Source organism: Thermobia domestica, chromosome 1 (assembly GCF_964235325.1).
Source record: "Thermobia domestica chromosome 1, izTheDome1.hap1.1, whole genome shotgun sequence".
NCBI lineage: Eukaryota > Metazoa > Arthropoda > Insecta > Zygentoma > Lepismatidae > Thermobia > Thermobia domestica.
In genome coordinates, this window is record NC_137454.1 from 192,151,870 (window position 1) to 192,173,570 (window position 21,701).

The window sequence follows — 21,701 nt, forward strand, 5'->3', positions numbered from 1 at the left end:
TCATCACCTGGAAATGTTTCGTTCACGTTTGTCGATCTTCAATTTCCTCCTTTAAATCTTAATATTTTCTTCTATTTTCTTTAAATCGTCAATCAGTTGTCTAGATGTACTTCCTTTTTTTCCTCCTATTCCTTGGTCTTCTTCCTTCTCGAGATGTGCCCAATCAAATTAAACTTCCTTCGAAGGATATTGGTTAAAAGCATCCTCTCGTCCCTTATAAATTTTAGAACATCGTTTGTTATTCTCTCCGTCCATGTTATCTTCTCAATTTTCCTCCATTTCGAAGCTCTCCAAATATTTCTTCTCTAAATTCTGTAATGCCCAAGTCTCCGAAACTAATGGTTGAAGTATCCCAATCTTAAATAGTTTAATAATTATGGATGTTCAAATGTGAAAGCTCTGAAGCGAAACATTCCAGCGCGAGAGGTTTATTTATTTATTTATTTTAACATTTTTTCGACTCCGCAGTCTACTTGTAACTGTATCACTGGCAACTAACTGTAATTTTTAACCATAGTTGGAGTAAAGTTTATTATTCACTTCAGTTGTTTGCTTTGGTAGACATTTTTCAAGTTAAGTAAATGCGCTTGATATACCAAAGGAAAATTAGAGGTTTATCTTTGTAGAAATTTGCACAACAGACACTTGATATAGTTTAATGGTATCTGATAAAGCAATTTTTTATTCCATGAAAATACATACAATAAATTAGGTATACAATAACTCCGGGCATAGACGATAAATAAAAATATATGTACAAAATCAAATTTGGCATAATGGCAAACATTTTAATATAAAACTTGAACTGTTTAAGATCCTACTATTACTGTCCTGTATCTTCTTATATACAGTGGTTTTGTTAAGTATTTCTTTTTATGTTGTCCTTTTCATGTTTACAAGAAGTTACTAAAGACGTTTTTAGCTAATATTATTTGGCACTTGTTTCATTCTCCTTACGTTTTTGTGTATTCATCTTACTGTAGTGGCATTAGTGCATGATCCAAAATGAAGCATTACAACATCTGAAAGAAAAATTAAAAAGAATCGTCAAAATATTTAACTCCATACAAGCAAATAACACCATAAAATCTCAGAGCTCAGCACATAACAATTTCCGAATAAAGGCATACATAACTTTTCTTTTGCAAATTTTAAAAATCTGCTCCTAAACTGATGGTACTTCTGAATCACTCCATACGAGACGTGAACTAGTACTTGAACGCTAAATCCGAACCACACGAACCCTCTCTGCTGGTCCAGTGACTAATGCATGCGTCTTTGGTACAGAGACCTCGGATTCGATTCCCGGAGCAATACCCTTGAAAATTTTCAGCGCATTATGGTGTTCGTATCCCACCTTAAAGTATAGATCTACGTCTCATATAGACTCTGAAAAGGAACGCTAAACTTCAATAAACAATATCAACCGAACCACATGTATTGGTTGGTATAGTCAGCTACAAAAGTAATTGCACTCTTGAATGCTGTAACCCCATTAGGTCGTGTCTAGTACTTTTGCTGGTTTCACAATCTCAATCTCAATTGTTTAGAACGTGTTGTTCAATGAGTGATATATATATATATATCACGCACAAGAAAATTGTCAAAAGTGAATATTTTTAACTTTTAAGGGGTCTAAAGAGGGAATGAAGAATTTCAACATGTTATTTAAATGGACCTTTTTTTGGACCTATAATCTCATGTTTTAGGTACTTAGAATTGGAATAAAAACTTGAAAATCGGTATGCTTGTACGTTTTCGTAGCAGTACCTAAGTAAATCAGTAAAAATTTAAAAATCCAACTTCAGAGTGGTTTTATAGGGAACTGAAAAATCTTTCCCATGTTATTTATATGGAACACCTTTTACACCCCAAATTATAGAGCACTTCCTGTAGGGTTACAATGATTAAATTTGGCAGCTTTATTGTAGCTTTTCGGGACAAACGCACAATAAAATTGCCAAATGTGAATATTTTTAATTTTTAGGGGGTCTAAAGAGGGGATGAAGAATTTCCCCCATGTTATTTAAATGGGCTTTTTTTTTTTTTGGTTGGACCTATAATCTCATGTTTTAGGTACTTAGAGTTGGAATAAAAACTTGAAATTCGGTATGCTTGTACGTTTTCGTTAGCGTCATCTAAGTGAATCATCAGAAATAAAATTTTCCAACCGTAGAGTGGTTTTATGGGGAACTGAAAAATCTTTCCCATGTTATTTATATGGGACGTCTTCTGCACCCCAAAATGTTTTCCGGAGGATTAGAATGATGAAATTTGGCACGATTGTTGTCTTTCAGGACTAACGGACAGGAAAATTGCCAAAAGTGAATATTTTTAATTTTTAGGGATCTAAAGGGGGTGAAGAAATTCCCATGTTATTTAAATGGGCTCTTTAAATGGGGATACAAAATCTTATGTTTTAGATAGTTGAAATAGGAAAAGAAACGATAGAATTGTGGGTTCAAAAAGTGTGAGGCCGTAGGTCGAGCAGACAGTGTGTGTGGGCGAAGTCCCCGGATGGGCAGATTCATTAAATATGAAGAAATATGAAGAGCAATAGGGATGCGCACGAGACAAGATTTATGGCTGCCTCGACTCGAAAATGTGCTGTAAAAGTGATGTCTTGACTCAAAAAATATATTTTTTTTCTATTGGAAGAGCCATGCCTCGACTCGAATTTTGTCAGGAAAATCCTGTCTCGACTCGTCTCGTGCGCATTCCTAAAGAGCAAGTTCACGAAATCCACTGTTGATGCAAAGGCCGAGCAGACTCGGAGGTCTGGGGTCTGAGCCTCCAGCTAGCCAAAGGGTAGTGTATGTATATATATACATATATATTGATAATATAAGTTGGTTCGATCTCCGTCTAAGTAAGTTTGTGGTGGACAACATTGTGCCCGTAATACAACTTGAGGTATTCTCGTTTCCTCTCATTTTCATTCCATCTCTTCTTCCGTCATCATTCACTTGCTTTAATCATATAAATGTAACTTACATAATAAGTTATATAATCTAATAATTTATTTTTTCTGAATGAATTTACGAAGGGTAGGGGTAGTGGTTCTGTTCGGAATATCTTCTTAAAAGTATCTGAGGTAATTTTGTTCATATGTCATATATAAATATTTCATTAATAACTAATTGTGAATAAATTACTTGCTATGAAAATATTCCTAATGGGTAATTTACTCTTCGGGATATTTTTTTCCAAGTTTTCTCAAATACAACTTATACGAATTTGTTGATATTCTTCGCACGAAGTTTCCCGAAAATGTCTTTTAATTTAGTTTCTTCATTTCAGAAAAAAAAATGTTTCATTAATAACTGTAGGATAACATGATTTAGTGTAAGAAATAGGAGTGGGAAAGTTTAGTGTGCTGGTCCGTACCTTTCATTTATTTTTCTTGAAGTTGTATAAAAATTTAACTTATTTTCACTCCATTTCTTAACTCCAATTGTGGGAAGTTGAAAAGCTACAATCCATTTATTCCATACTGAACAAATTTTTCCTTTTTGAGAACAACGAAGCGATGTATAACAAGGAATAATATTAATTTATGTATCCCACTTAATATTTTCGGAATAAAAATTCCCCACTATAGCTTATCCAGACTTAAGAGTGGACTGTTGGTCTTATGGGAACAGCGATGCCAAGTTGAGCATTAAAAACAAAAGCAGAACGAATCGCGCTTCTATTATACTGCCGGCTGTTGTTGCCAACTCACGTAGTAAAATATCCACCGCGACGACAATTAATAATAATAATAATAATAATAATAATAATAATAATAATAATAATAATAATAATAATAATAATAATAATAATAATAATAATAAACAACTTATCACATTGAATCAATTGCACTCCAAAGGATCAATTCCTTCCATATGTTTTGTCTTTCCACTCTTTATCCACGGCTATCCCAATATTTACCCACGATTCGCCCATGTATACTATGTTTCTATTTTGGTTTCGAAATTTTCTTGTTTGTCGTAGATATTTGTGACGCAACGACACAATATCCTCTCTCTATATAAGCATGGCCTTACTGTGTCTTTTCTCAAAAACAAATTCAAGCTCTTTTAAACGTACGTGGAACGTGGTTCTTTTAAAGTTCGGCCAATCGGGATCTGAATCAGAGACGGATACAGGGGGCGATCGGGGCGATTCCCCCCCCAGAAGAGGAAACTTTCTTATTTTTATATATAAATAAAACCCATCCCAAAGTTTGCAGCCCTTAAAAGTAGCAGTATGACAACCCACCGCCCCCCCCCCAGAAGTCGGTCCTGGATCCGCCCCTGATCTGAATTCACCTGTTTGAGAACGGAATTGAGTGTTGGTAGCAAATTTCTAAAGAATAACTTATGGACCTTTTGTCTGATCGCACTGTTAACAAATTCATTATATTTTACAAATCGACTGTTCTTTGCAATTTTCTTTCTTAATCGCTTCTTGTTCGGTGTTACTGAAGATCCACGTTATAACTCGCTTCGAATTTTGAAAACAGCTGTCCTGGAAGTTTTCGTGGCTTCTGTTGTTTCACTCGCGAACTAACTTATATTTTTAGCCGGGTTTTTCTGCTTTAAGTAATTAAACACGTTCATAACAATAGCCCTTTCTTTGCTCTTCAACACTTGACCACTGTTACGCTCAAAAGAGGTGTTGCTGTAACTTCTTCCATTTTGATATATTAACACACACTCACACACCTATACACACACAGACACACCCGATTTTTTTCCTAGAACAGCACAGTACGTAAATAAACACAATCAATAAAATGCCGAATGCTCAGAGACCACACTCCGCCACACACTGCACAATAGCAAGCACAACAGAGAAGAATTTTGTCTGGAGTCAGATGAGTCATCTAGCGCGACAATAGATGATACAGTAGGTAAGCAATTAGTCCTACCCACCGCAACAAACCGTCTCCCTATTTCCTGGTGTAGTTTCTGAAACCAATACTATTATAAAACCCAACAAAAATCGGTCAGTTTCGAACTCCCAAAGAAATTTCAATACAAGAAAGATGAAAGAAGAAATATGAAATGTGCCCTACAGTAATTCTAGCTAGAATTGAAAAAAATTCTAGCTAGGAGATGGAAAAAAAAATTACTTTCTTCCAAAAATCAGAAAGATTTCATTCAGTTCTTTCTGGCCGTACTTTTATTTCTTTTTAGCTACGTGAAATCAGTGGAAGTGACAATACTAATGAGCTCACGAATGTAGGTTGACACTACGGTGAAATTTTTCGGCAGTTGGAAACGCTATCTTTGAGCAGACAGTTTTAGTCACGTACAAATGGAGCGGCAACGTTCTAGCAGCTATTACGCTTATCGTGTCTTCCCCCTTCAAGTTTAAAAAACAAAAACTAGCTATTAAGAGCTAATTAAATACTTTATAAGGAAAAGAGAAGTTATGAAAATTATTTTTGTATCGTCGGTAAATATTTAACATTTTTAAAGATAAACTACAGTAGTGAAATCTGTTCTCTTCAATTGGGTAAGTACGCAGAAGTAAAAGCCCATAAGCAGCCACAGTACAGACCAAACGCTGGACGAGCAATAGTAAGTTATTGGAGAGTAAATAAAGTCTTTTGTAGTGTTGCCAACACTCAACGAAGAAAAGTGGCTAAAATCAAATAGTTAAAAATGGCCAGAAATGGCTAGAAAAAGCAAGCTCTCGCGCTGACAGTGAGACAAAGAAAAATAAATCGAATCCTATAATAACATAAAATTAAAGCAAAACTCCCTTCACAGAGATAAATATCATCATCTTCTTCAGGTTAAGCCGAAGCTTCTTTTGTCTCGGTTGTTTGAACTGGTCTTCTTTTGTTTCAATTAGTTGCAAAACTGTGGATGAAATTTCGTATAGAGGGTAACCAAGGATGTTATAAAATAGAGGATGTGCCCATACAACAAAATCATGAAGCCATACGTCACAGTTTCGCCACACCTAGTCCGCCCGCTCCGTGTCACTAAGATCGCAATGTTTCGAGCCAACTATGATGGCGAAAACGAGGGTAGTCGATCAGACGTGCCGGCTCAGACTATACTCACTTATTTTCTGGCTTCATTGAGTTCATAGGATAAAGATACGTATGGGCAGATTCTCTATTTCTAGAACATCCTTGAGAGTAACACTTTCACACACGACACAACCCTAATCTCATTAAAATCAAAGAAGGTGTTTTCGTTTTCAACCTCTTTCTGAGTCTGTTTTTGACTTTATTTACCTGATTGAATACACGTTCCATTTCCACGTTCGAATGTGGAAGCATTATAGTCCAGAAGGTATAACGTCGTTGGCTTCCCGCGCTTGGACCTGCTCGTCACTGGGGGTGTGGTAAGAGGGTAGCCAATCACCACCAACCGTCTACTGCGCCCAGCGAGCCACGAGTAACCAAGCTGTCCACTCCCCATAAACGTCACTACAACTTTTCGCGGGAAGCTAACGACGTTATACCTTCCGTACTATAGTATTTCAAAAAAAAAAAAAAAATCCAATGAAACTAATTGTGGAAAATACGAGGGTTGGGGCAAAAGTCATGGCAACTATTTTTTTTCTTGAAGATACCAGTCCGGTTGGAAAATCTGACATATACATACGAAAGGACAAGGTGTTACCTACAAGTGTGGACAATGAATACCACTGAAATATCGTAACACACTAATTTATTACGGTAGTATACAGGGCTATATGGCCTTCACGGTGCAAAAGAATGACAACACAGTACGCATACAGTTGACATGACAAACCTGAGCATAGAGACCCTCAAAGTAGTCCCCTGCTACTTGCACCACGCGCTACCAATGATGTGGGAGGCGTTGAATACCATCCGCCTCAGCATTTGCCACACCATGTGTGAATCGGGTCACCTGTTCGCGCACAGCATTAGCAATGTCTTCGCGTGTTGTAAACCGCCTACCACATAGTGGTTCCTTAATCTTTCGAATGAGATCAAAGTCACGGGACAATATGTCAGGAGAGTGCGGTGGGTGGATGACGACACGTGCCATGTCGGTCCGCACACTGACAGGTCGTTCCAAACGTTGTTCATCACTGATTGATACACGTCCTTGCTGAAACTTTCCTACCCACTGTGCTACAGTCCGGTATGGTAGGGCATTATTACCAAGCGCTTCCACTAATTCACTGTGACATTCCATCGCATTTCACCCTCGGAGAACGGCTATTTTGATGTAAGCGCGATGCTCAACACGGGTTACTTCCATCTCGCACGACACTCACCAACTGACTGATTTCACAGGCCTCGCTGTGCTACTACCAGCTATCACAGAGCTATCTGTTGTTCTGCATACACACTATGCCTGCAGAACTTCCACACGACACATAGAAGTTTGTGATCCGCTCTCATATCTGCAAGGGAAAAAATGGTTGCCATGACTTTTGCCCCAACCCTCGTATATTCTCTTCTCCAGCATCTGTGTAGCGATTTATTTCTTGCAAAAATTCTTCAATTGAAGACTTATTTACTCATTTCATGAAATGTATGTTCGCCACCGATTTTTAATTTAGTCGATATTATCTTCAAATCCCAAAGTGAAAGTTAAAGCTAATTCGGTAAAAGACTGTTTCACTGGTTTCAAATCCTCATTGACAGTGGAAAGCGACATTTTCTGAAGGATGTCTTTTAATCAGGCAGTCTTTTTTGAATTTCTTTAAAGAGTTTTTAAATAAAAGTCGTCTCCGAAAATTTTAGTCAACGTTTACTGGTAACTTATAGGTTTTGAGCTCATTCTCTGCTGTGTAACCAAGATATGAGCATTTTACTATTTAGAGAACGCATCGAGCTTCAGAAAATAGCAAAATGACACACAGAATATATCAAAAAGTGGCTAAACTCAGAAAATGGCTAGAATTTGCTAAAAGGAAAAAGCATATGGTTAGAAAAGCCACTAATAGATTTCTAGAAAATTTGTGGGTAGCCAGGTTCTCAAAGTGGCCAGATCTAGCCACAAAATGGCTAAATTGGCAACCCTAAGACTCATTTGTCATATTAATCTTAGCAACTCTAAAAACTATGAATTCGACACGAATATCGATCATTTTCGATTATACAGTTGGAAAAATATTGAGAAATCTTGCTATCCTTACATAAATGAGTTCTGTTTTACTATTTACTCATTTTACGAAAATGGAGATTTGTAGATGTTACAAAATATTATGAATCTCCACATAAAGAATCTTTCTCGCCTCATGAGGATGTTATATTTTGAACAGGACTTTTAGGACACTATATACTATGTTGTGTATATAAAGGAATTTGTATACATATAAATTTAGTATTTCATTTAATATATAGAAGTGGAATAATAAATATGTCTAGCTATGAAATAAATTATTCAAATAGAAGAATTATTCGAATTTTAATTTTCAGATGACGTCATAATGATTTTGTCTTTACGGATTGCTGTCTGTTTAAGTCAGATAGTTTTTTTTTTTTTTTTTTTTGAGAGGGAGAGAGGAAGAAATCAATGAATCCAACCAAACTGATTTTACTGTAGACCTATAGTGTATACTGAAGTATTAAAGTATTCTATGTATTTCCATGTTATACACATTACCGTACAATGGTGAAGTGGTCGCTAATTAATAAATTTTTGTGAGAAACTGATAATTAATAGGTTCCAATACTTTAACCTGTAATATGATGAGAGAAAAATGTTATCGGATGCCGAAGATCAGAAAAGGAAGTCCAAAGAAGAATGCAATATTCAGCAACAAAGTGAGACTTTGCGTAAATGTCTAAAAAGTGGTGAAGAAAATGCAACATGCGATAACGAATTACACCGAATCACCGAAAATGAGGTCGCGACAAGTAAATATTTCTAATAGTGGACCCTACTATATTGAAATAATTACCAGTAAGAGAAATAAAAATCCAGTCTACTTTAAAATTAAATAATGAATTTGAAATTATTACTGATCCGATACGGTGATATCTGTCTTGAAGTAGGGTCTAAAGCCGAAATAGTGGAATTAGTATGAAACATCAGCCGGAGTGATCAATAGCTGATTTTGTTTCTCCACGCAACTTCTAATGCTCGAAAATTTTTATTGAACGTTCATATCAGTGATTTCCAATCGATGTGTCGCGCAGTACATAGGATGTGTCGCGAAATTTTAGAATTAAAAAATATTCATGAAGCATTTAATAATTAGTTAAAAACAGTTTTGAGACAGACTGTACCAGTCAACACCTCCAGCGGCTCCAATAGTGTTCGCAAGAGAACATTCCGATTTGGTGAATTCAACTGCTGAAAATGATTGCTAGCACTGGATTGAGCACCAAAAGAAACAGAGAAAAAGAAAGTGTTTAGTGGAAGACCGTATACAGGGTGGGAGATAAGTGAGGACAAAGTACGAAGATATAGAAAATGTCTAGAAATACCATGTTAATTTTGAAACGAATAGAGGGATTGAGGTCAAATGTTGGATATGAGGAATGCATGTAGAGCTCCACTGAATAGGCGTAATGCGAATCATGGGGGACATCTGTAAAGTCACTATGATGGAATTAGCGCAAGAAGAATATACGGGAAAGGGGTCATGTGATATATGGCTCTCGACGCACACCGTCTATTAAAATCAATAGTGGCGAATACAGTTTGAGACCTCTGTTCAATTGAAACTGTTAAGGACGTTAAGAATGATTGTGTGGTTGATACGAAAATGGAGACAACAGTGGGAACATATGAAAATGATAAAGAGGATAATCGGGCTCGTCATAGCTGTCTCCGGTATTGAAATTGAAGCAGTAGTTGACAATGCGCCAGGTACTGTTTACAAATATCCAATTTTGTAGAAAGCATATCTAATCATAGCTTGGAACTTTGATGCTTGTAAGCTGGAAGTGGTTGAGTGATTGCAAGTTAATGAAGTTGTCCCGTTGTCATATTCTGAAGTCAGATGACGGAAAAACGATGTCTGTTAAATATTTTACGAAATTCGTATACGGACGGAAGAAGATCATATCCAACGGCTGTATGAGTGATGTGCAACCATCAGGGATAAGGATTCGGGTAAGTCCTACATTGTCCGGTTTCTGCACCAACTCTTCATCTTTATTGGTTCTCCATGAATCAACGAGAGGAGCAGTTTTATTTGCTCTATAGAAGGCCAGAAAACGTCAGTTATGAATTCTTTCAAATTGTTCTTGGTCATATTTGCACTTTTACTAGCATATGAACAAATATTGGGTGGATCAGGAGGTTTGTTGGCTGCAAAGTGGCCTCATTCACGTTTGTGGTTGTTCCTCATTCACGTCACTTTACGACATTATTGCCACATTGCCATGTCGTGGAAGGTGTTACAGAAGTCTGAAACTGTATTGATCACTATTGATTTCAATAGACGGTGTGCGTCGAAAGGCATATGCCACATGACCCCTTTCCGGTATATTCTTCTTGCGCTAATTCCATCATGGTGGCTTTACAGATATTCCCCATGATTCGCATCACGCCTATTCAGTGGAGCTCTACATGCATTCCTCATGTTCAACATTTGAGCTCAATCCCTTTTACTCGTTTCAAAATTAACATGGCATTTCTAGACATTTTCTATGTTATATCTTCACACTTTGCTCTCACTTATCTCCCACCCTGTATATGGTCTGCCACTAAACACTTTCTTTTTCTCTGTTTCTTTTGGTGCTCAATCCAGTGCTAGCAATCATTTTCAGCAGTTGAATTCACCAAATCGGAATGTTTCCTTGTCAGTATTAGATATACATAGAGTCACTACTTTAAGAACACTTATACGTTTATACTATTATAATTTAGAGTCACATAGAGTCACTATACGTCTATACTATTATAATTTATAATGTTATTAATAAAAATGTCACTAGTATGTCTCGATGGCTGTGGGCATTCAGCAAAGTGTGTCGTCAGTCAAAAAAGGTTGGGAACCACTGCTTTACACACGTGAACTAAGCATATTATTAATTTATTATTGTTGTTGTTATCATTATTCAGTGAGTTCTGTATTTTGATTAGTGATGCTAAAATTATGATTGGGTAATGTACTTAAAATCTTGGCTTTTAAGATGTGTTCTTTCTAGGGAAGAGTATGAAGATTCCCTTGGGCCGCCCCTGGGTGTGGGGATTTTTGACTTAGAAATAGGAAGATTTTGGGTTGCGTAATGAACGTCAGTAAAAAGATTTCTGTATTAGAAAACCTGGCAACATTTACTGTTACCATTGCAATAGACTACATTAGGAAGGCAACACTTGGGTTTAGAAAGTGTGGACGAATAGGGAATTTTGCAAAATATATGAGGACGGAAATTTTTAATCTCAAAATACAGACTTGTTCACAGTGGCGTAACTAAAGGCTTGGGGGCCCTCCCGCAGATAGCGTGGAGCGGGGCCCCTTCTTTACGTCTCACTTCACAATTCGAAGGCCCCCTGATGGCTTGAGGTCCCCCCGCAATGCGGGGTCTGCGGGGCCCTTATTTACGCCCCTGCATGTTCATACACATGCTGACATGTGGTAACCCTATGACTCATTTATTGTTGTAATTGAAGACAATTTAGAGACACGTGAATTGTGAATTGTGCGATGGCAATTTCAATGCACCTATCAGTTAAAGAATTAATGTACTTTTTTTAAAGTAAAAAGATAAAAATGCATTCGCAAACTTTTGAGAAGATGGCATCTGAGAGATTATTTTAAATTTATATTTGTTCTACAGTACATTGGAGTATGAAATACACTGAGAAAAAATGTAGGTGGCGTACTTAAAAAGATAGGTTACATGCGTAATTTCTGTAGTTTTTGAACTTAACGTACAGCAGACGTATAACTGAAAACGCATGTTTTATAATACTTTCTGTATAAGTTTTCTATCTATTTAAATATACGTACTTTCCGTATGAAACAATGTAGGCGGTCAGGATCTCACATACAAATGGCGGTATAGAACATATAACTGACGAAGGTAACATAAGTATATGCATGTGATATACGGAAAATTGTTATATGTCAGACATCCTGCAACGGCATGATGTAACATCTAAGGGCAGTGCCTATGTAGTATACGGATAACGTATGCTCCGTACTGATTTCTATAGTAACCAAGAGGATACCGTATATTTGTACAATATACCGCTGTCCGGAGAACGGATTTTTCTCTGTGTATGTATTTTCGAAAGTGCGCATTGCTTCTAAATTTCTTCACCATTATACTTTTTATTTATTTATTTATTTATTTATAAATCACTCATACTTACTTTGACCACATCGCTGAGCACATTTGAGCTTTCCAGGGTTACTGTAGGTCTGACTGTTAGATCCACAAACCGGGTTATATTCACCAGTTGATGGACAGTTGCAACCAGCATTTCCTTGTTGTGTAGATGTTGGCCTTCTTGTGGTTGTAATGGTAGGCCTAGGTGTTTGCGGTCGCTGAGTATTCTGTGGTCGCTGAGTGTTCTGTGGTGGCTGAGTGTTCTGTGGTCGCTGAGTATTCTGTGGTCGCTGAGTATTCTGTGGTCGAGTGGGTCTTTGCCCTGGGAAGACTATGTTATCCTCAGGGGAACTAGACCCTTGCTCCCCAGGAAAACCACCCACTTGCCTTCCATCATCTTGGCTCCCAAAATTACCCCCTGGAAGAGGAAAGCCCGAGCCAAAATTATTGAAAGGAGGAGGCAACCATTGACGTTTGTTTCTATCTATTCCTTCATTGCCTTTATATGCAATTCGTGGATCTGAGGCTGGTACTGTATTTGTGTGGCGATATGAACTGAAGTTTTCTTCTTCACTTTGAAGCAAAGACGTGTTACATAACAGTAGAGCTATAAAGAGAAAAAGAAATAATAAAACAATTAAAAAGAAAAACTATTAATTAATGACAACTTCGTCTAGAATTTGGCTATAATTTATTAGAAGTCCGTGTTACTTGCAATCCTAAATATTTTCTGAGTTTGAATGATACTTGAGGAGATTGAATATATGGATTATACAGATTAAAGAAAAGAATCTTCAATACGCTGCCAACGTTTCGTATCTTTTGTAAATAATGAAATAAAACAAACAGTATGAAATTATTCAAAATTAAGCCATTTAATACTTGTATAAACTGTTAATTTTCTTATAAAACAGTTAATTTTCAGTTGGTTCAGTTAATTTTCTTGTAGCACAGAAACTACGACATAATTACGTTAAACTGAGTATTCAGATTTCTGAATAATAAGAAAATTAACTTAAAGAATTATTAATTCATTTTAACAGCATTTTGTAGATTACTTTCTACATTTTCGGTGTGTATCATTTTAAAGTTATTCATTATTTTTTTTAAAATAAAGTGGTGACGATTGTCAAAAAGATGCTTAAATCTTGCACTCTGTTTTCAATTAGTGATGAGCAAATGCAAGACCAAGACCAAGATCCAGGTGGTCTTGGTCTTGATCTTGCACACCTAATCTTGGTCTTGGTCTTGGTCTTGCATGCAAGAGTCTTGCAAGTCTTGCTTTTAAGAAATCTTATGCTTTTCATATGTAAATTTTACTCTGGATATAAAGGAGAATAAATTCTACAATACACCAATAGTAACGGAAGTAAAATGTAAGTTTCTAAATGTAATATAGTTTACCTTCGTGTAAGTATGATGTTAATGTACAACATAAGCAATGACCTTTATTTCTTCTTCAATGGGTGCGACGCTTCACTACTTATAGATAAATCACAACGTTTCGTAATCTTTTTATATTTTTTTAACAGATCCAATACTCCACTGGTTCCTAAACTGGGGAGGCTACCCCTGAAATGCACAGAAAATCAGGACGGCACAGATTACTGAAATATCATGAATTGCAAAATTAGTTTTACACTCTAAAGGCATCAGATTTATTTTCTTTTCAACCTAATCTTTGTATTGAACAAACTTCCAATTAAATATTGAGAATTTGTTTTACTGATTCCAATATGTACTCTATGGGGCAGAAACATGAACATTACGCAAAAGCAATGAAAAAAAAAATGGAGGCTTTCGAAATGTGGTATGGAGAAAAAGAAGAGTATTAGCTAGGTTGAACGGAAAAGGAATGAGAAGGTGTTAGAAATATTAGCAGTAGGGAAGAAAAGAAGAATTTTAGATGTAATTAAGAGGAGGAAGAGGAAGTGGTTGGGACATTGGCTGAGAAGGAACTATATCATGCGATACGTGCTAGAGAGTATGGTGGACGGAAAGAGAAGGAGGAGGCAAAGGGGACTGTAGTTGAAGGAAGGTATTAAAACAGGAAATTGCTACGTCAAGACGAAGAGACTAGCTGAGAACCGCCGTACATAGAAGCATTTCAGTTGCAGCAAGTGACTTGCCAATAGATGATGATGATGATGATACGTTTAGCGATATTGGACAAAAAAGAGAAAGAAAAATTGAAGTGATAATGATTATAATCAAACCTCTTGACATTTAAGAATAGTTTGAGTGAAAATTGAAAACGACTCAACGGTCTATGTCTTTTGCGTCTTGCAGTCACATACACTAAGTTTATGTCAATGTCATGAAAATGTTATTTCTATATTAATTTTAAGAGTACAACGGATGCTTGAGCCTCGGAGTTATGTAGTGGGAATCTATGGTGTACTGAATAACCGATGTTCAATACTATATTTCTCTTCAGTTTTTGAAGAAGAACACCACAACCACTATTATGTTTTGAAATGAAATGAAATATCTAGTTTAACGTCTCACGATTATGCACCGAAGCTAAGGGAGACGGTGATGATGAGAAATGAATGAAATGGTGGAATGAAGAAAGTAGGAGAAAAATAGGAAAATTCGAGAAAAACCCACGCACACGGTGTTTGTCCAACAAAAAAAGCTCACATGGAGTAAGATGACATTTGTCTGTAGCTTGAAAACGAGTAATAACTACAGAAAACGCGAACCGATTCAGGAAACGACATATTGTAGTTATATGCCACAAGGGCAGATCAACTCACACGGACTGCATAAACTACTGGGAATACATTCACTCCAGCGGCATTGTTAATGAAGCCAAGACGTCCAAGTGAAAGATGTAATGACTTTTTCCCTTCCTTTTTACATTCTATAAAAAATTCAAGTAGTATCGGCACTTGTGCAAGACTCTTGCGCAAGAGTCTTGGTCTTGGTCTTGGTCTTGATCAAGACTCTTGCAAAAACTGCAAGACCAAGACTCTTGCGCTCATCACTATTTTCAATCTCAGGTATGATTGTAGTTAACTTAAATGTGATTAAAACCACGAATGTCGAAAAGTAATATTTTGCTTACGATAGAAAAACAAAATTTTAAACTCTGTGTTTGTATTATGCAGTTAGAAAATAAATCAAATCAGAAAGTCTTTACTGCTCAAATAATCTATATTAGTTTAAGTCAAATATAACAAATGGTTTATTTCCAGTATGATTTACTAAAACGATATCACTTCGTTTTAGCCCTGATTCGCTTTACGTATCTTTTAAATTATTACGTTATTATAGTAAACATATCAACTACTAATTTACTGACCATAAACATGAATTGCATCCAGAAATCTTCGATTTATTCCTCTGTAGTATACGTACATAAAATATCAGCAGCAATCATAGCAAGTAATGATCTTGATAATACCAACATGTCCTATCCATCATAAAACAATAATCTTACTCATGACAACGAGTCAATAACAACGTTCTTTCTTTTAATTATATCTAAGTTATCTGTTTAATTATTGCGCCTCTGATCAATGTTGATAAAATGGGTACAGATTAATTATAGTATCGCTGTAAATGTCGCCCAGAACGGGAATTCCGTAACAGTATTCACAGAGAAGGAAAGAACCCTGGATATTTTCAAAACACTTACCTTTTGAATAGCCCTCGTACTAATCATTATTACATCAATCCTCGTATTAATTATTATTATTACATCAATATAAATATTTTTCTTTTCTCTTCTTTCTCCATATATATATATCAATTCATTTATAACAATATTTTTCTTTTATTACTAATTACATATCATAAACGTCGATTCATTACAAATATCATTTATGGGTCTATCCAAAATTATAGGTAATTGATGACTTACGCAGAGTTACTACTTAACTGTTCCTCTTTTACATTGAACAATAACATCCATTTACAAACAATATTATTTATAATTAAGATTGTCATCTTATCAAAACAACAACAAGATCAGAAGGCAATAATTACGTTTAAAAGCTTCAATTTAAATTCACTGTCATGGATTTCAAGTTAATACAATCGAATCTCTTTTGAACATGCAAAATAAAATAAAGAAACATAACATTCAGAATTAACACAAAGATAGATAAGATAAATTAATCACATGATAACATGTCGCACAAACATAAAGTTTAAATGAAGTATTCACAACACAACTCGTAATATCTGAGATAATAAATTAAGAATTGTTATCCAAGTTTAATTTAGTTAACAGCGGGTTTTAGTTTAAATTATGATTAATAAACGAGTCAATTAAAGTACATTGAACACCACAATCTTGGTTATTCTCTCTTGATCCATTTCCCGTTTCATTTATTACTTCGGTCCTATTCCGACAGTTCCTGTCATCTCGAGATCTCCAATTGAATCTGTTTTGAGTCACACTGGTATGCATGACATTGTTACTGTAATTACGTCTTCCACGAAAGTTTCTTCCGTTCGTCCAACTGTTCCTCGGATTACCATAATTCGTTCCATTTCTGCCGTTAGAATTGAATCTTCCATTAGCTCCAGTTCCAGTACGTATAACAGATCTTTCACTAATTCCAATGCCAGTATTATCACGTGACCTCTCATCGCTGCGAAGGTTTTCGATATTTTCACTAGTTATATTCAGGTTTCTGACAGGAATTGGATTGGGTGGATTACGATTACTTCCGCTAGGGTTCGGGAATTGATTCTCGAAGTTCTGAACTAAAATTATCAGATGATTGAAGTTTACGCATTGAGCAGACAACAGTATCTGTTGTAATTTATATGGCAATAAAATGCGTACGGAAGCGATTATTCTGGATTCGGGCTGAAACGGATTGACAAGTTTAAGTTCATTATAGGCATTAATCGTAAAATCTGTAAGAGATTTATCGACCCGAGGTGAATAGTGTCGGGTTCGCACCATCGCATCACGGTTAGCTAACAAGAAATCATTTTCGTAATTAGCCAACAGGGCCCGTTTAAATTCTTCGTAGGATTTGACATGATCGCGAATAGCTTTAAACCACAAGGAGCAAGGGGGAAGTAACAGATGTGGTAACAACTTCATAAATTTAGATTGATCCACACCCATAATTTCACACTCTGCTTCAAACTTCTCTAAGAACGAGCTTGCGGTTTCGTCACACTTACCGCTGAATTTAGTCATGGCCTTAATTTCACTGACCTTAACGTTTATTTTACTATGATTATGATTTTGTTGGCGTTGATAATGGTCTGGAACCCTTTCGCTCTCATTCATCTGCCTTCTTCTTTTGCGATCTGGACTTTGGAATCGCCTACTGTGATCTTCCACAACTAAACCATCATCAACAGAACTCTTAGAAGAAAATATCCCGTCAGTTTCTATTAATGGAGTTCTCGGGCGGTGATGCAATGCTTCCTGTTGATGATGCAATATTTCCTGTTGATTGGGAGTACCCAAAGCCTCCTTATACATAAGATCATTGTAGCCACATTCCCTCTCTTGTAACGATCTGATTCCCTCTTGTAAGTTGGATATCAGTATGCTATGTGAATTAACCTGGGCAGTAATATTCACTATCTGATTTTTTTGTTGGGTTGTCGTCGATTCCACCGCTTCAACGGCTTTCTTTATCGACTCTGTTTCTAGAGCTAGTTGATCCTGTCTATCTTGCCATTTGTTACTAAATTGTTGAAACCTAGTATCAAGTTCTCGCGTCATATCATTTGTAATTTTGACGGTAACTTCATTAGCTAATACTTGCAAATTTTCTTTCAAACTGTATTGCAAGCGATCAAAATTTTCTTGCACACCTTGTACTTTATCTGCAAGAGATTTATGCTGCGCTAGTATCTGTTCTAACTTTTCATCGTACAATTTTTGTTGTTGATCAAATTTCTGTTCTAGCTTTTCATCTTGTTGATCAAATTTCTGTTCTAGCTTTTCATCTTGTTGATCAAATTTCTGTTCTAGCTTTTCATCTTGTTGATCAAATTTCTGTTCTAGCTTTTTATCTTGTTGATCAAATTTCTGTTCTAGTTTTTCATCTTGTTGATCAAATTTCTGTTCTAGCTTTTCATCAAGTAGTCGACTAAACATATCAATAAGGTTAGAATAGGAATGTTCAGACAAAGCTGTTGCATTTCCAGATATGGTTTCGTTTGAAACACTGGGTACTTCTTCAATCTCAGAATCCTGCATATTAACAATTCTTTGTATTCTCTTCCCGCTTCTTAAAATAGTGAAACTCATAAAAAGGTATATGTACTTATGCACATAAACTCAGTTCTTACTATTCTTCGGAACTAAATAGTATAGTCCCGTGTCTTCGGCACCAGATAAAACGATATCACTTCGTTTTAGCCCTGATTCGCTTTACGTATCTTTTAAATTATTACGTTATTATAGTAAACATATCAACTACTAATTTACTGACCATAAACATGAATTGCATCCAGAAATCTTCGATTTATTCCTCTGTAGTATACGTACATAAAATATCAGCAGCAATCATAGCAAGTAATGATCTTGATAATACCAACATGTCCTATCCATCATAAAACAATAATCTTACTCATGACAACGAGTCAATAACAACGTTCTTTCTTTTAATTATATCTAAGTTATCTGTTTAATTATTGCGCCTCTGATCAATGTTGATAAAATGGGTACAGATTAATTATAGTATCGCTGTATTACGCCAATACAGATGTTTCACGAACACTTTTAATTTGGGCATTTGTATACATACTGTACTCATTGTTCCTTCCTCCTGAAGCCTTAACTCGGTGATAGCTATAGATTAAAATCATGTTTTGTTCTAGTTTAAAATAATGAAATTGAAATCGAGGATCAAGGGATATGGTAAATATTCATCAGGTAAGTATATAAGATGATGTTATAGATTTTTCTTTATTAGGTTAAATTATATAAATATTTAGGTTTAGGTTAAGGTAGGTTTAAGGTTTGCTGGTTTAAGATAAGTTAAAGTGTCGTGTTTATTTAGTTAAAATAAACACGAATAAAATTACTATATGGACCGCTCACTTGTCAGAGCCAGGTGGTCCAATTCCAAAATTGAAATTTTCTAGAAGTGAAATTGAAGTTCAATGTCTCATAAACAATTCATATTTGTGTTATGTTGGCAACTATATGTAAATATGGTTTTATAATTTGCTGATCCATTAAAAACAAAAAGTACCCATCTATAGAAGTCAATGAACGCTATAGACCATTTTTAATTATTTGAAGTTAGGCCACTTGGCACCCAAGCAATCCATATGTTTGTAACTTTATATTCCATTTCATGTGATTGTAGCTTCCTTTATTTTAGTTATTCAAAAATAGGCGTTTCTCTCTGCTTATAAAATGAGTGCTTACAACATTTCGCTTTGACGCATTTACGTAATGTATTCAAGCTTAGTTACGGTAAATTCTTTATTATACTTATTTATTCTATTAATTCTTATTTCTTCTTAACTTTCTTCTTCTTCTTCTTCTTCTTCTTCTTATTATTATTATTATTATTATTATTATTATTATTATTATTATTATTATTATTATTATTATTATTGTTATTATTTAACCTTGTTTTGAGTACGTAAAATATATTTGTAACAACCCTACGTTTGTAATTTTACGATGATGGAAGCATTATGTCTAGCTCCAACATATACTTGTTTGGAGCCTATCTCTATCTTTACCATATTGCTGAGTGATTAAGATGGGTAAGTATTAATTTCTGTTGAAAGTCTAAAAAGGTAGAGGTAATTACTAGAATTTTCATTTAGAATTCTCCTTAACTCAAATTACGTCATCTGAAATATTGGATGTTAAGAAATATGGGAGCCCTGATTGATTCGAATAGAATTAGTTATTTCAAATCTCATAGTGCAAATCATATAATAATTCTATTCTTAAACTAAGTTTTGCTTTTATATTTGCATTTATGCCTCAAATATTATATTTGTGTAAAATGCTTTAATTCAGTCAATTTTAACAATAGTTTTCTTGTACGTTATATTTTAAGCAAATTAAATTTCTTTATTACAGACATAGGAATGAACACTAACTTCAAAACTGCTTATAATGAATTGTAACCAAATTATTACAAGCACTGGTCCAAACATTTTTTGCCGAGGCTGGTGACGTGATCTTATAATCTAGTTCTCTTGAATGGGAGATAAGTTATGAGGAATTGCCTATACCCTATATTGAAGGGTTGATCGTGCATAGGGTTTATATATGTCCCGTATCTTCCGGGATTATTCCTTCTTACGAGTTTTGTCCCGGCGTCCCGAATAAAATATTAGGATCTTACGAATTGTCTTGTAATTTGCGGATTTTTCGTTTAACAGTCCCATTCTTAAATTTAAAACATAATTGCCAAGGAATGAATGGCTATCGTCATAAAAATATCATACAAAATAGAAATACTGTTATGTTATGAGATTAGTGCCCCTAGCGGGCACGCTAATGACTTGGATGGAATGACACTGATCTGCTGTGTACCGAAACTAGCTTTATTATTTCATGTGCTTTCAAAATTACGAAAAGAATGTGTGCTCTCATAGAAAATTTAAGGACTAATACTCCTTTATCGTACACTCCGCATTAAAACATTGCGACAGCTAACGCCGTGCAGTTAGGCCACCCAATATACACCGTCTTATCTCATAATCGTGTCAGGTAAATATACCTCCTCTCTCTCCTCCTTTCTTTTCTCCCATACTAAAATTAGCTAACAACATGAACGCAATTCTAATTTCAAACTACACATGTAATAGTTTCGATAAAATGAAATAACAAGAAGGAGACGAAACGATTTATAAGTTGATGTAGGGAGAAACTGAAACACACACAATGAAAAATTGAAACCAATAAATGTCTATTACACAGAGGTTCAGAAACGAGGCAGAGACAGTAGGGGAGAGAGAGAGGGAGAGGGAGAAGGAGAAGAGGAGAGAAGAAGAAAAAGAACAGGGAGAACACATAAAACTGTGGAATTCAAACGTAGTAAGAAAAGAACCTAACATTATAAAGTTTCGTTTCCAGAAATCCAACAGTAATATAGAAAGATTTTCTTTTACATGTTTCAGAAGTAATCGAATATATAGAAGATGCTTTAAACATTCATTATATCACTTTCATCATGGATAGCATACTCAATTTCAAGTAGAACTGTAGATCTCCGAGACACATCTAGGATAATGTCAAAAGTTTAACACACATGCTTTGTTTCCGCGTGGTTCGTTTGCAAATTTGGTAGCGTTCATTGGACGTACTGATCCAAAATTCATTCTAATATACACAGTAGATAGCGTTGATCATATCCTCAATTTCAGATTATTAATGCAAAATGAACAAACAAAAAAACCGAAAAGAAAAAGAAAGAAAGAGAAAATTGAAGAGTGCTATTTTACTACTAAATTTCTATCAGAAATACCCTATGTTAAAAGTCCAAACTGTATCGTAATGAAAAGTTACAAATGTTCGAAAGGA

General features: G+C 35.4%; 1 protein-coding gene across 2 annotated transcripts in view; it reads right to left on the reverse strand.

Moving 5' to 3' along the window:
* Positions 1 to 650: 650 nt before the first annotated feature.
* LOC145692340 (uncharacterized) overlaps positions 651 to 21,701 on the reverse strand; it is a 31,160-nt gene continuing 10,109 nt past the window's right edge. Inside the window, exons 1-3 of one of the 2 annotated variants that reach the window (XM_081767638.1) lie at positions 15,525 to 15,811; positions 12,261 to 12,824; positions 651 to 1,022 (exon numbers count right to left, since the gene is read on the reverse strand). In XM_081767638.1, coding sequence (XP_081623764.1) covers positions 970 to 1,022; positions 12,261 to 12,824; positions 15,525 to 15,582 — 675 coding nt within the window. In that variant the 5' untranslated portion in view covers positions 15,583 to 15,811 and the 3' untranslated portion in view covers positions 651 to 969. Of the gene's footprint in view, positions 1,023 to 12,260; positions 12,825 to 15,524; positions 15,812 to 21,701 lie in introns of those variants that run through there. The other variant, XM_081767644.1, reaches the window with a different exon arrangement.